A 13,322-nucleotide genomic window follows, 5' to 3' on the forward strand; every position below is an offset into this window, starting at 1 on the left:
AGTTGTTGAGAGATTCATTCTGCCTTATTGCCAGCTTTTAAAATTTTTTTCTGCTGAGGAGTACTTGATTACTAATCAGATGCTTTAAATCATAACCATTTTCTTTAAAAGTATTTAACAAATTTTGCACTATACTGTAAGGTCTCAATCCCAGTAACTGAGCTTAATAAGTAACGAAGCTTGATTGTTTTGAATACAGTCTTAGGTCGCACAAGGTGGGTGTAATGTAAGCCTCTGGAGGGATGATTTCCTTCATTCATAGGTATTTCACCAAGTTTTATGAGAATTTGGGAAGACTCTAAAATCAACTGTTTTCTGCCTTACTTTAAAATAAAATTGGAATTTGAGAATGATATGTCTTGGTTTCAGCATCATGAGACTGAACGTAGTACGAAATTTTAAGGAAATGTTCTTGGATATTATTAAACTGCTTTTTTTACCCAGCTTTAACATGATTTTGTTGTTTCTCCCCAATAACAAGGTTGTATTAATGAAGATCTGATGTGGTGTGAGATCAGGTTTTTGGTTCATTTCAAAATTACCAAAACGATGCTGATCTTTGACCCTTGTTTTCACTGAAAATTTTCTGCATATGTTTGTGTATAATATATATTCATTGACAAGGTGAAACAAAAAAAAAAGTAGAAATTTCCCCGCACATTACTGGTTTTGCCCAGTGATGTCACACGTCAACTTTAAAAATCAGAGAGCCCGTCCTGTGGCCTTCTCCAGTGTTTGTGAGAGTTGGGACCTCTTGGCCCCAGCGCCACAGTCGAGCCCGGAGGCCAGCAGCAGCGCTGCCCCACGGGTGCTCAGCGTGGGTGGGCTGAATGGCAGAGCGCTCGCCCTTCAGATTTGCCTTTCTATGAGGCCTTTAATCTTCAAATTCAGAAGCCCTGATCTGTTACATATATCTCTGCGTCTACGGATGATGTCTTGAAAAGTGCTATAGGAACATTTGTTCACCTTAAAGGTGGTTTGGTTTTTTTTTCTTTAAATTGTGCGGTTGGCTATCGGTTGTGGAAAGGCTGCTGGAGACGCTTACAATGAGGGTGGTAATAACGTAATGGGCGGCTGCCAGCGTAGCAGAGCTGACACATGAAAGTTCTCAGTGCAAGTGTAAGAGGTATTCATAGCTCTCTGAATAATGCGATTTTACCAGCTCAACATTCTTGATGAGAACCAACTTTACAAGGGCAGAAGGAAAACAGACTTCTAATGAATACAACTGCCAACTGCTGGGATTTTTTTTTTTTTAAATTATGCAAGGAACTATGTGTTCCAGTGGAGAATTCTGTGAAACTGTGCTATCTACCATGAAAATGTCACTTTTTCAAACCCTGCACCATTGCGGTATCTCTCAATACTCTGAATAGTCTGAATTTTTACTTTGTAAATTTACCTTGCCAGTTGTGTATTTTAAGCTTAGTAATCTATAAATCTTAAATTTAAAAGATAATTCTCGGGTTTTTAGGCGGTCTCCATAAATGATGGCTATGTGTGAAAGTACATGTACTTGCATGAGCAGAAAACTTCCCTGAGCGCTCCAAGAGTGTGCATGCTGTGCAGCTACCTTTTTCTGAGGACCTGCTTGTTCTTGTTCTTGGCATTGCTTTCTGTCCTGGCTATAATGATGACATCTGTATGATGAAATGTTTCTGTATCAAAGACTTCAATCAGAAAAGCTGAAAATTGAGTAGTTATATATTGATGTCTAAGCCAAGGCTTCATATTTTAGTGCTATTACAAAGTAGCAGCATGTTCAGAGGCCAGCCTGTGCAGTGATCTGCCCCCTCAGAAAAACAGAAGTCCTATTTACAGATGAAAAGATCATCCTTTTTCAGATTTATTTCTTCAAGGGTTTACACAGCTGCAGATGTAGTCGTGCATTGGAGAGGAGATGAATACATAGCTTGTTACTTTGTTTTGGCACCTTAGGGAATAGGAAAGACCTCTCATTTGCTTTTACCAACAAAATCTTTCCCCTTTGCTAGGGGCAGCTCAGAAGATAACTCGGGGAGGGGAGAGATGAGCTTGGGGCCGTGACGCTCCCTGAAATGGTCGGTCCTTCCAAAGGTAGCAAGAGTTGAGGGAGCATGTGCTGCCTTGGAGGCCTGGCTGCTTTGAAGGAAAAGGCAGGAAACATCCTTGCCCCTAAAATAAATGGAAAACGTGGCTGAAGCAGTGGATCCCTGCCAGACAGTAAAACTGTTTCTGCATCTCTTGCAACTTTTTATGATGCCCCTCGTGTGCTACCAGCTGTGGCAGTGCTGTACTTCGTGGAGTGCTTATTTGGGCAGCCCCTACCAGCCTTGCTCAGAGTCTGTCAGGTTTCCATGTGCTTTGGTAAAGGTGCAGAAGTTGCTTAGCTGTTGGTAGGTTCCCAATGAGTACTAAATGGCTGCTGATGCTGGAGAGAGCAATTCCCAGGCATTTGCAGCCGGCTTCAGCGGTGATCTGGATACAAGTTCAGTGGGCTTCTGAACAAAGGCAAGAGAAAATTATAATTACAACTGAACAGAGAGCCAGGTAGCTACTCTTTTTTATTTAAGTGATTAAGAACAGTCTTTTAGCACACACTAACTCTCCTGTAAGTGGCTTGAAGAAAAAAAAAAAGAGAAAAAAAGTAAAATAAAGCATAATAGTTGCAAGAAAACATAATTGGGCGCATGTCTGCCATTTAAATGATAGTAATCTTGTATGTTTTATTGACCCCTAGCAAAATAATGAAAAAAATCCACATAGTGAGTTTTTATTATAAACATGTTCACAACCAGAAGTGCTGCTTCCCATTTTCAGAAAAAAGTGTTGGTTGCCTTCATGATCTTTTCACCCGGCTTGGGCCCAGAGTTCAAGTATAGAAGCAGCATGGGCTAGAAATAAGCCCATCTGTAATAACCAAGTGTGATGGGTTGACCTTGTCTGGATGCCAGATGCCCACCAAGCCCCTCTATCGCTCCCCTCCTCAGCTGGACAACGGAGAGAATATACAACAAAAAGCTCGTGGGTCGAGATAAGGACGAGGAGAGGTTGCTCACCGATTACTGTCACGGGCCAAACAGACTCAACTTGGGGAAATTAATTTAATTTATTACCAGTCAAATAGGATAATGAGAAACAAAACCAAATCTTAAAACACCTTCCCTCCACCCCTTCCTTCTTCCCCAGCTCAACTTTTCTCCAGAATTCTCTACCTCCTCCCCCTGAGTGGCACAGGGGGACAGGGAATGAGGGTTGGGGTCAGTTCATCACGTGTTTTTTCTGCTGCTCCTTCCTCCTCACACTCTTCCCCTGCTCCAACGTGGGATCCCTCCTACAGGAGACAATTCTCCACAGACTTCTCCAGTGTGGATCCTTCCCACAGGCTGCAGTTCTTCATTAACTGCTCCAGTGTGGGTGCTTTCCACATATCCTTCCCATGGGGTGCAGTTCTTCAGGAACAGACTGCTCCAGCGTGGGCTTCCCACGGGGTCACAGCCGCCTCCTGCATGGGGTCCTCCCCAGGCTACAGGTGGAGATCTGCTTCACTGATAAAAATCTGCTCTGGCACCTGGAGCACCTCCTCTCACATTCTCACTCCTCTCTCCAGCTGCTACTGCATAGCAGTTTTTTCCCCTCCTTAAATGTGTTATCCCAGAGGCTCTCCCACAGTTGCCAATGGGTTTGGCTGGTGGCGGGTCTGTCTTGGAGCCAGCTGGCATTGGCTCTATCGGACATGGGGGAAGCTTTTAGCATCCTCTCACAGAAGTCACCCCTGTAGCCCCCTTGCTACCAAAACCTTGCCATGCAAACCCAATACACCAAGCCTGTTTTTTAAGAGAGAGGGCTTTATTTAAAATGCAAACCCCTCCGTCTTTGGGCTATACGAAACTCCTGCCCACTTGGAGCAGAGGGAGAGGCTGTGAAGCTGTGAGCGTTTCCAGGAGGGAGAGTTCAGTCATGTTTTCATGACAGGACAATCTGTCACTGTCAGGCCCATAGCTGGAACACAGCTCGGCACGAGAGATGTGTAACCTGCTGGGTGTGAACTCAGGTCTTTTAATTTTGTGGTCTTGAGTGTGGTATCAGCTAGTAAAGCAAAGATCAAGTTAGTGGGGTGCTGACAGCTCTGCCTTTTCAGCCTCCGTTGTCGTCTCATTTACCACCAAAGAGAACCAGCCGTGGTTTTTGGCTGCAGGGAAGTTTGTGTTCTTGCCTTGCGCCCAGCGGTACGCCCGGGTTGGGCAGATGTCTAGGGCCAGCCTCTTGTCAGTCGTGTCTGTCTAGGTGTGGCTGCTGCTGTGCGGCGAGAGGAGTATTTGTGAGACTACTTAATATAAGGCGCCTTACGCTGGGGCTTTTCGTTCAATCTCCACCAGCTTTTTTACGGTTGGATTGAGATCACTGAGGGAAGGAACAGCACGGTGCTTGTTCTAAATACAAGAGCAGTAGTTTTGCTGCTAAGTAAAAGTGTTAATATAGGATGCTGTGTGTGTAAAAGACCAAGGAATGTCCTGATTCTTGCATCCAGAAGAGGAGGAAACACAACTCTGGTGTTTTATGGCTTTTCTTAGCCAGTATGAGAGTGGCTACAGGATCACTGCAATTGCCAAAAGGAGACTAAGTCATGATCTTACGGTGTTAACCCTACTTACATGTTTCACTATATTTCACTTTCACTCAGTAACATTATGAAAAATCTGGTGCTCCAAATGGAAACTTTCTTTGCCTGTATGTTAAAATATCTTTGCACAGCTTTTGTCTGGTCTCTCTGGTCACGCACCCCTCTCTCTTCCCCCGTCCCTACTCTGTTAGTCACCACAGACATAAGTTTCAGTGTGGAGCTGTGTTCTTATCTTTACCCTATCGTTGGCTTGGAGCTTGTATTTTCTTTTCTGTTGTTTTCATATTGCCTTCTGAAAAAAAAAAGTGTTTTCTCCAGATGATTCCTTCTCACAATTTTCTTCACAACTTGCATGTCTCACTTCTAATTACATGAAGGATATTTCCCTCTCTTATTCTTCATGTCAAGAAGAGGACTGGTGTTTTTTAGTGCACCTGCATGTGCCCTTAAAATAGTTGGCAACATATTGACAAAAATTAATTGTATTGTGGTTTTTTGGTGGTTGCCATTTTCCCCGCATTTACCCTTTCCTCTTAACAATATTTTTCTGACTTACATAAGAACTCAAGCTCAGGCTGATATTTTAGTACCTTATCTTTTGCATAATGTTTATTTCTTACAAAGTTTAAAAATTCCTCCTCCAAAATTCCTGAACACCTCTGTCTGTCTTTCTCCTCACTGTGTTTTGTCCAATTCTTTACCCTAATGCTTATCACAAATGAATGTTGCTGTCCCATGTATTGAGTTTATTATCACTTGTTTGGGATCTGCTGAGCTTAGAATTGGAATGAATGTTGATTTTGCCACAGAAGAGCTTCTCAATCCTTCTTTCATTTTGCCTCTCCTCCCTCCCTTTACTTTGTTCTCTAAAAAGTAATTTGAATTAAATTTATCAGAGGTGAGATTTTGGAACAAAACTATGTCACTGGAAATGAGGATAAAACCAAGATTTGCATTGCAATGAGAAAATGCTAAAATTTCCCTCTAGGTTTTTTGTTGTCTCTGTTTCGTGAGTCTGCCTCTGCCTGAACAATGAGAAGAGGCTTGGCAATGTGAACCGGCAGTGGATTTCTCTAAGGTGTTTGATTGCACTGTCACTGCAATGAGTACATGAGTAAAGTCTCTGAGTCAGGCTTTGGTAGGAGCTGATTTTTACAGGAGCTAACTGTTGGCCCAGCTACCACCTAACTCGCATGAACTCTAGTATCTGTCAAAACCAACTTCTTTTTTCCCATGTCTTACTTTTCAGTTTTGTAAATCTTTTGTTTTCCCTTTTGTTCTTAAATTAAACTAAGATGCATTTTTAATAATTGGAACACTTTTTTTTCATAGAACTTGTGGGATCTTTCAGTGTCTGAGTTTTATCTGTTTACATTGTTACAAGTCTGGCAGGATGACATGGAGATAAAGCAGAGATCCATTTGGTTTGTTAATAAATTTTGGGATATTGATACTGAATTGTATTAGCTTGACAGCTTCTGTGTAAAATCTGCATTTTGAAATCACAGCCATTTTGCCAACCTTGAACTCGTGAAGATACATTAAAAAAAGACTCTGATTAGGGTCGCACGGCTGATGGGGATCTAGAGGTGTTGGAGTAGCTTTTGCTCAGTGTTTGCAGGCAGCCACAAGGTTTCACAGTGCTTTGATTGCACTTCATAGTTATGTCACTTGTTAGTACTTGAGGCAGCTTGTGCAGCTGTAACTCAGGTATCCCTGTACGATGGTCTGCCTTGTGATGAAGAGGTGCCTGCTGCCAGCATCGTACACAGGCTTCCAGAGGCTGCTGAGGCACGGCGAGCCTGCGGCTGGGGGCAGCAGGAGGGCTCCGCCACTGACATTCTTTGCCAGATCTCATCTGTAGCTTTTGATTCTTGAGATCTCTTCCTATCCTTTTGCTCAGTGACACAGAAGCCTCCTCTGGCAAATAAAGCAAGTAAGAAAATTAAAGAGCAACTGCCTAAAGATTTATTTACTGTATGTAAATCCTGCATGGCAATTGGGTGCATAAGCCTGGGCGACAAGCTGGAGAGGAGAAAAAAGCAAACCTGCAGCTGTTTGGGATTAAAGAACGTGTAACACAAACAGCGTCTTCGTGAAAACAAATGAGCTTGAAAAAAAGCTTTGAATACAAAATGAAGGTGCATTAATAAAATGAAGAAGAAGGAGTAAGATTTGTGTTTCCTAAGAACATAAAAAAGCATTGGGCCTAAAAAGAATATATGTGAAGTTGTGTGTTGTTTAGTCAGGGTTATTAGCTGGCACTAAGCTGTGCGATCAGTTGAATTGCAAGCTTTTAATCTCTGGAAGCTTGAATTATTCTTCATATTTTTCAAAATCTAAATTGGGTCATAAACGTTTTGGCAGTTTCAGATGAGCAGCGGAGGGCATTATAAAACACGCCATGTGGTAGAGCAGTTGAGTGCGCTGATTACAAGGCTGCGCAAGCAGATAAAGCCAAGGCAGGGGTGGGGGGGACTTCGCATCAGGGGTGAGGGGTGCAGGCTCTCTGGTAAGAGTAAAATCCTGCACAGTGCCTGCCCGTGCCATGCACGACTTGCTGATTATCTCGGGCCTTCCTGGAGCCCTCTATTCCCTCAGCGGGCATTTTGAAACCATCAGTTAGCTGAGGATCGGCCTTGCTCACAAACAAAGGCTTGACAGTCTAACAGGACTAGAAAATATATCCTGAACAACTCCCGGGAAGGGCTAGAAAAGGTAAGTGTCCTTGGTGAAGGCCGCCCTGCTAAAGAGAAGGGAGAAAAACACAGCTTGAGCGTGAGAGAAAACAACCCGAAAAAGAATGAAAGGGTTGTTCAGCTCTTGCATTTGTAGATCAGGAACACGTTGCATCAGAGTAAAATATTGAGATACGAAGGAAAACTAAAAACCCCACACCCAAACCAGACATGATGCAAGGAACCAGGCTATTTAGCTTGCATATTTAGTTAGCACATACTCTATCTCAGGAGACGAGGTGGACTAAATAAGCTAAATAAAAAGTCTAGAACTGAAAAATTACTTCACACACACCCCCAAAACATAAAAGCAATGATCTTCTTTAAAACTAGTCTGTTTTCTCTCAAATATCTTCCAACATTTATGCATTACAGAAAAATACCAATAAGCACAGTCATCGTGAACAATATTTTTAAGACTTTTCTTGGTATTAAGTACACCTCATTAAGTTAACTTGCATTCTTCGGTCATCCCTGTAGTAGCCGATACAAATGATTTCATGGAAATGTAACAACCATAAGGCTGTTTTGCATGCATGTATCATCATGCAATTTTATTGCCCATTCACATTCAGATTTGTTTAGCGGAGCCTTTCCTCTCCTTAAACTACTGTTTACTTCTTCTAGTCAAATAAATACCCCATTTTCTCTTGCTTTTTCCCCTCAGTACTTTGGTAGTGTGTGCGTGCTTTGTAAGCATTTATCTTCAAAACTTGTCTAAGTTATGAGGGCATGCTATGATTGTTCCTAGGCAGAGGATGAAATGAAGATCAGAGAGGCTGTATTTTAAAGTCTTTGTTCATTTTGGATACTAACCTTGAAACAAATTCAGATCTGTCTTTTAAAGAATATTTAACATTCTGTTTCCCGATACACATGATTTGAGCATGTGACATTTTTAACCCTAGAGCTTTTATATGTACTGCACAACAAGTATGACATCTACACAATTTGGTTGTGAAAAACAGTGTTAAGACATATAATTCCACTCGGTGTTTGTAAAGCTATTTTCTCACACTGCAAGAATGTTAAGATTCTGGCCCCCTTGATCTGGTGCTGTTTCTGGAGGGATGTTGCCTCGTAGCATATATGAGGCATGTAGAATTTGGCCTGTTTCATTTGCATCTGTCCAATTTTTTTAGCTTTATTCTCTGTGAAAACCTGTGTAATTATTTATAAAGGCAAGTTGTTGCCTCTCCCTTTTTCCTAAACTACCTGCCTGCTGTTGCCTACTTTTCTTAGATCCATTCTCCTCTGTTCCTGCTTGTCCCTATATTCTGGTGTTCCAGATGCACAGCTTTTTTGCTCTCTCTCACTTTACTGAAAAGCAAGAAGAGACAGGGGATTGTAATGAGCCAGATTTGTACATCATCATGCTTTTTTCCACAGCCCAGATAAAGTCTTTACAGGAAAAGAACCACTCAGGTTCTGCAGCAGTGAGTGATGGAGAATCCTTACCACAGGGTGACCTGGAACAGTGACTGTGCCCTAAGCTAGAACTGTTAGACCTTCATCAGTACCACCGAGTATTCAGAGAACACAGCTGCTAAATTTCAACTGCTCTCTTCTGAACAGTGATTCTGAAATGCAGTTTTCTGAAAAGCAAAAGTACTTCATTAAATCTGGGAAAGTTTCCACAGGCTTGGGTTAGAAATGTTTGAATAGGAGCATCCAACATGTTGAATTCTTGAGCAGTTCCAGTGTGGCTCTGCTACCAGAACAGTTGGATATACGTGGCAGGTGCGGACACTTTGGTCAGTCCAGCTCTGTAGCTGTGGAAGCAGTGATGCCACAGTGATTGCTTAAGGCTGATCTTGCCAGATCATGTGGGATCCAAGCTGTAAACCCAACCCTGTTTAACCCTGGCTGTCATAGAACGGGGGGATCCCTGGTGAGTTTTTGTCATGTCCAACACATGCTCTCTTTGTGGCCCTTTCCCTCATGTCTCAGGTGTGTAATATTTAGTGCATGGCTCTGAACCATATGAAGATCTAGGGCTACTGCTCAAGAGAACAGAAAGGTTGGTCAGCTTGGTGCTGAGCCAACTGCTAGACTTGGCTGAAATGATTTTACGACTGAGCATACAATGGGTGACTTTCCCATAACTGTATTTTAGAAAACAGCTGAATTGGTTCAGCTACAGCTTTCAGAGAAGAAGAATGTAGAAAATCTCAACTGGAAGTGTTATCTTTAGCAAATACAAAAATAAGTAAACATGGAGCTTACCATCCAGGACTTAAGGAGCATTTTCAAACTTCTCTAAAACGGTTGTGACTTCTGTTACTATTATTATTCATTATCGAAATAGCTGTACTATTCTTTTTCCTCATTTAGACTCACTGATATAGTAGTTCACCTACTGTGAGCATTTAGCTGTACATTGTTTTGCTACACATGCTGCATTGCGCTGCTCAAAAATGCTGCAGAAAAAGGTGATGCTTAATATTGATCAGGCGTAGAATGCCTTCTCAGTTGGAGTGTGATGAAATTTAATAATCTCAGAAGTAATTCTAATGTGTCAAGCTTTTCGTGAAAGTATGTGAAATAAAGGAGCTTTTTTACCTCCTGGGATATATGAAGTTTAATTAAGTTATTGTCTTTCTGGAGAATGAAATCAGAGAGAAGGCGTATCAGACGTGCTCAAAATGCTCACTGGTTTAATAGATCAAATGGTAAAATAGTGTTTTGCTTTAGACACAGGCACGCTCTTGAGCTCTTACAGCATGTTTATTGTTCTTTCCTTGCTGCTCTATGTGATAATGTAATGCAGGGTGATTACTGAAGTTTTTATCTGGCAGATTACCCTGTTAACCTGGCACTCCAGTAAATTGTCATGTTGCAGCAAAAAGGCAGGACGTTATGCAAAAGAGCACTTCAGCACACAAATCTGTTCAGCGCAGAAGCACATTGTGATTTTCATTTTATTTTACTGTTTTGTAGGATTGCATTGATGTGGGTTGGTGGGAAGGAGAACTCAATGGCAGACGAGGTGTGTTTCCAGATAACTTTGTCAAGCTTCTTCCTTCTGATTTTGAAAAAGAGGTAAGCAATGTATTCTTTCATTTTTGCTTTAGAATACAGGCTGAAAGTGGAGTTGAAAGGAATTCTCTTTCTGATATGTGATTTTGAGAAAGTTTCATTTCTAATGTAATAAATAAAAAGTTAAGTTAAAGAAAACAAATTTCTGGGTTACAAAGCATCCATGAAGAGAACGTGTGGCACTCAAAGTCATATTACAGAGTTTCTTTGAAGGGTTTGACTGGCCCATCCAGCCAGCCTGCTCCCACTGCGTTGCTCTGAAAGCCCTCTGTCCTACGTCCTAAGTCTGAGAGAGAGGAACTGGAGGTCCCAGGGTAATTTGCTGAGTCAAGGGATGCAATGATGACCATAATTGTTAACTTTCCTCCATTATTTTTGTGGTGGAATATGAAAAGTTAGTGTACCACCTGCGTGCTGATTGACAGCAGTGAAGCACTCTTCCAGAATGAAAAGGGTGAAATTTTAACTGTGAGATTTGAAAGACAACGGTGAGCTTTTGGTATCTCAGAGGCATGTTTCTTTACCCCTCTCAGAATTATTAAAAAAGAAGGTATAAAATCTATGCAGAAGCTTTTTCAGCTTTTTTTTTATTTGAAAGAGATGGCGTTGTTATTTGCCAAAAAGTATTTAGAAATCCTGCAGCTTCCTGGAAGAAAGTAATGGGTTACTTCCCCCACAAGTCCATTCCATTTTTAGGAACCTTTTCAGTCATCAGTGGGATATTAGAAGCTTGCAGTCAGGCTTTTGATGAGTATTTCACAGTGACAGTGTAAGCTGCCTGTGATAAAACCGAGACTTACTGACACTCGGCTTCAATCTTTGGCAATAAAATTGGGTGCTGGAGGCAAAAATTAAATAACTTGGAAAGCTTTATAAAGCAACTATTAACTCACAAAAGCTAACGTGATAATTATTGAAAATGAAGGTAGAAGAGCAGCAAAAACTGTGGGAGATGAAAACACAATTCCACAGCAGAGTGGATATCCTGGCTTTAGGCCTAGTAATAAAAGAAGGTGATTTCCAGAAGACGCAGAAATCGTAAACCTTAAGACATAGTGAGCCTATTATAGAAGAGAAAAATCTTTACTCTTATCCATTTTTTTGTGGTGAAATTTATTCAGTCCTTTTGAACTTATAAATTATATATATTTAAGTGTTTTTTTTCTTTAGAGTACAATGAATATAACTTGTAGAATGAATTAAATATTCACTTAGAAATTGAAGTTAAGTTCACTGTAAATGTGGAGAATAAAATTTTATTAATTTTTAAAATGGCACAGATCTGGCCACATGAGTAAGTAACTGGTAGGACTATAGACTGTCTGTCTTTGCTTGAATCAGTGATAAAAGGGAAGGAAATGGATACTTTTCTAGTGGTTTTGTCAGGTATTTTCTGATGCAATCCAGAAATCTTGGATTCCATCCTATGGTCTGAAAGTATTTCTTGCAGTAGTTCTTTTGGTCGTTGAACAAAAGCTTGGGATCTTTTCCCATCTCCTTGTTCAGTCCCCAGTTTTCCAATCCTGATTCTTTTCCACACATGGCCATTTGTCCCAGGCCTTTTCTATTTGCTGCCTAGTCCCAGTCTCTACCTCTCAGGTGGTCTCAATTACAGGATTTTCCCCTGAGCTCACTACCTGAGTCTAAAACACCATCTGGATTTACTTTCTATCCCTACACCAAATTTCTTTATCCAGCTTGTTTTCCTCTGCCCTCTTGCTCTTTGTCCCTGCTCTGTAGTTTTGTTCTCTTCTTGTCCAACCAATCCTGGTTTCCTTTCTGTTGGCTTCACTTCTGGTCTGTCTCCATCACCTTCTCAGTTATCTCATCCAGCCACACACCCTTGTAATTCTTCCTTGCTTCTCCATGTTTCTCTCAGCAGTCTTAAGGCTCCTTCACGCTACCTGCTTTCTGATCTTTGTCCGCCTTTTTGAAAGAAAACATTTCCCTCGTTGGCTTCCAGTTAAAGCCACTTTGTCTAATGAACCATAGGGTCCTTTCTTCTTTGTGTTTATCTACATTAGTGTTTTAGTTTTAATCAGGAGTGGCATTTTTATTGAATCTCTCACTTGTCCATCTGTATTTGCTGTGCCTTGGTTTACCTCAAAGACAGGTCTCAGGGGACATGGAACTAGACTCCTTTCAGATGAGGAATAAGCCAAAAGATGTGCTAAAGGAGTGCACCTCATATATTCCAACTGCTGACTTACGGACAGTCAATGGCATCAGGCTCACACTGCTCCAGAATAAAACCCCAAAAGTCTATGTTGGACTGTTGGATCCTCAGCACCAACTATTTCACTCTGCAGCCATTATCAACCAAACCCCCGATTGCTATCAGAAGACATTTATTGTCCCTGTCTTCTTTTCTTTCCACGTTTTCTGCATTTAAACCTTGAACCATGTCACCTAAGTGTGTCTGAGAGTGTAAGGGACTCACCGTTCATCTACGATGGCCCACGGCAGCCAGGCTAGAGATGATCTTTCTGAGCTCCTGAGTTCTTGGCCACAGCTGTCTCAGGTTGATGACAGGAGGTAATGTGGTTAGGATAAGGTGGTAGGAGAAACCTGAAGCTTGCAGGTTGGCAACTTCAGAAATTTAAGCTGTTAGGCTTATTCAGTCTGAAAAAATGGTATTTTTTTTTTTCTCCAGAGATTAATAAATTTGCTAGATGTGAGACAGATCCCCCAGGAAGGGTGAGTGGCAAGGGCTCAACCTTCATGGAAAACCTGCTCCCTGTCAACATTCAGGCTAAGACTTGAGAGTTCTAGGACAGAGGCTGAACTAATTACTGCAAGGGAGCAAACCAATTGATCTTTCTTGAAAGTAGGTGAACCATTTGACGGATCTATAGAAAATAGTAGGGGGGGCAGAAATGAACGCGAGTTTGGTAGAAAATGCCAACCTAAGTGGTTGTTTGAAGTTTGGCACCATTAGACGA

General features: G+C 41.5%; 1 protein-coding gene across 2 annotated transcripts in view; it reads left to right on the forward strand.

The window, feature by feature from the left end:
• SH3KBP1 (SH3 domain containing kinase binding protein 1) overlaps window positions 1–13,322 on the forward strand; it is a 207,507-nt gene that overhangs the window by 161,221 nt on the left and 32,964 nt on the right. For both annotated transcript variants that reach the window (XM_009648800.2, XM_035888576.1), the window contains exon 8: window positions 10,282–10,383. In XM_009648800.2, the coding sequence (XP_009647095.1) occupies window positions 10,282–10,383 (102 nt within the window). The remainder of the gene's footprint in view (window positions 1–10,281; window positions 10,384–13,322) is intronic.

Source organism: Egretta garzetta, unplaced genomic scaffold (genome assembly GCF_000687185.1).
Source record: "Egretta garzetta isolate BGI_Z169 unplaced genomic scaffold, ASM68718v1 scaffold111, whole genome shotgun sequence".
In the NCBI taxonomy this organism is placed as follows: domain Eukaryota; kingdom Metazoa; phylum Chordata; class Aves; order Pelecaniformes; family Ardeidae; genus Egretta; species Egretta garzetta.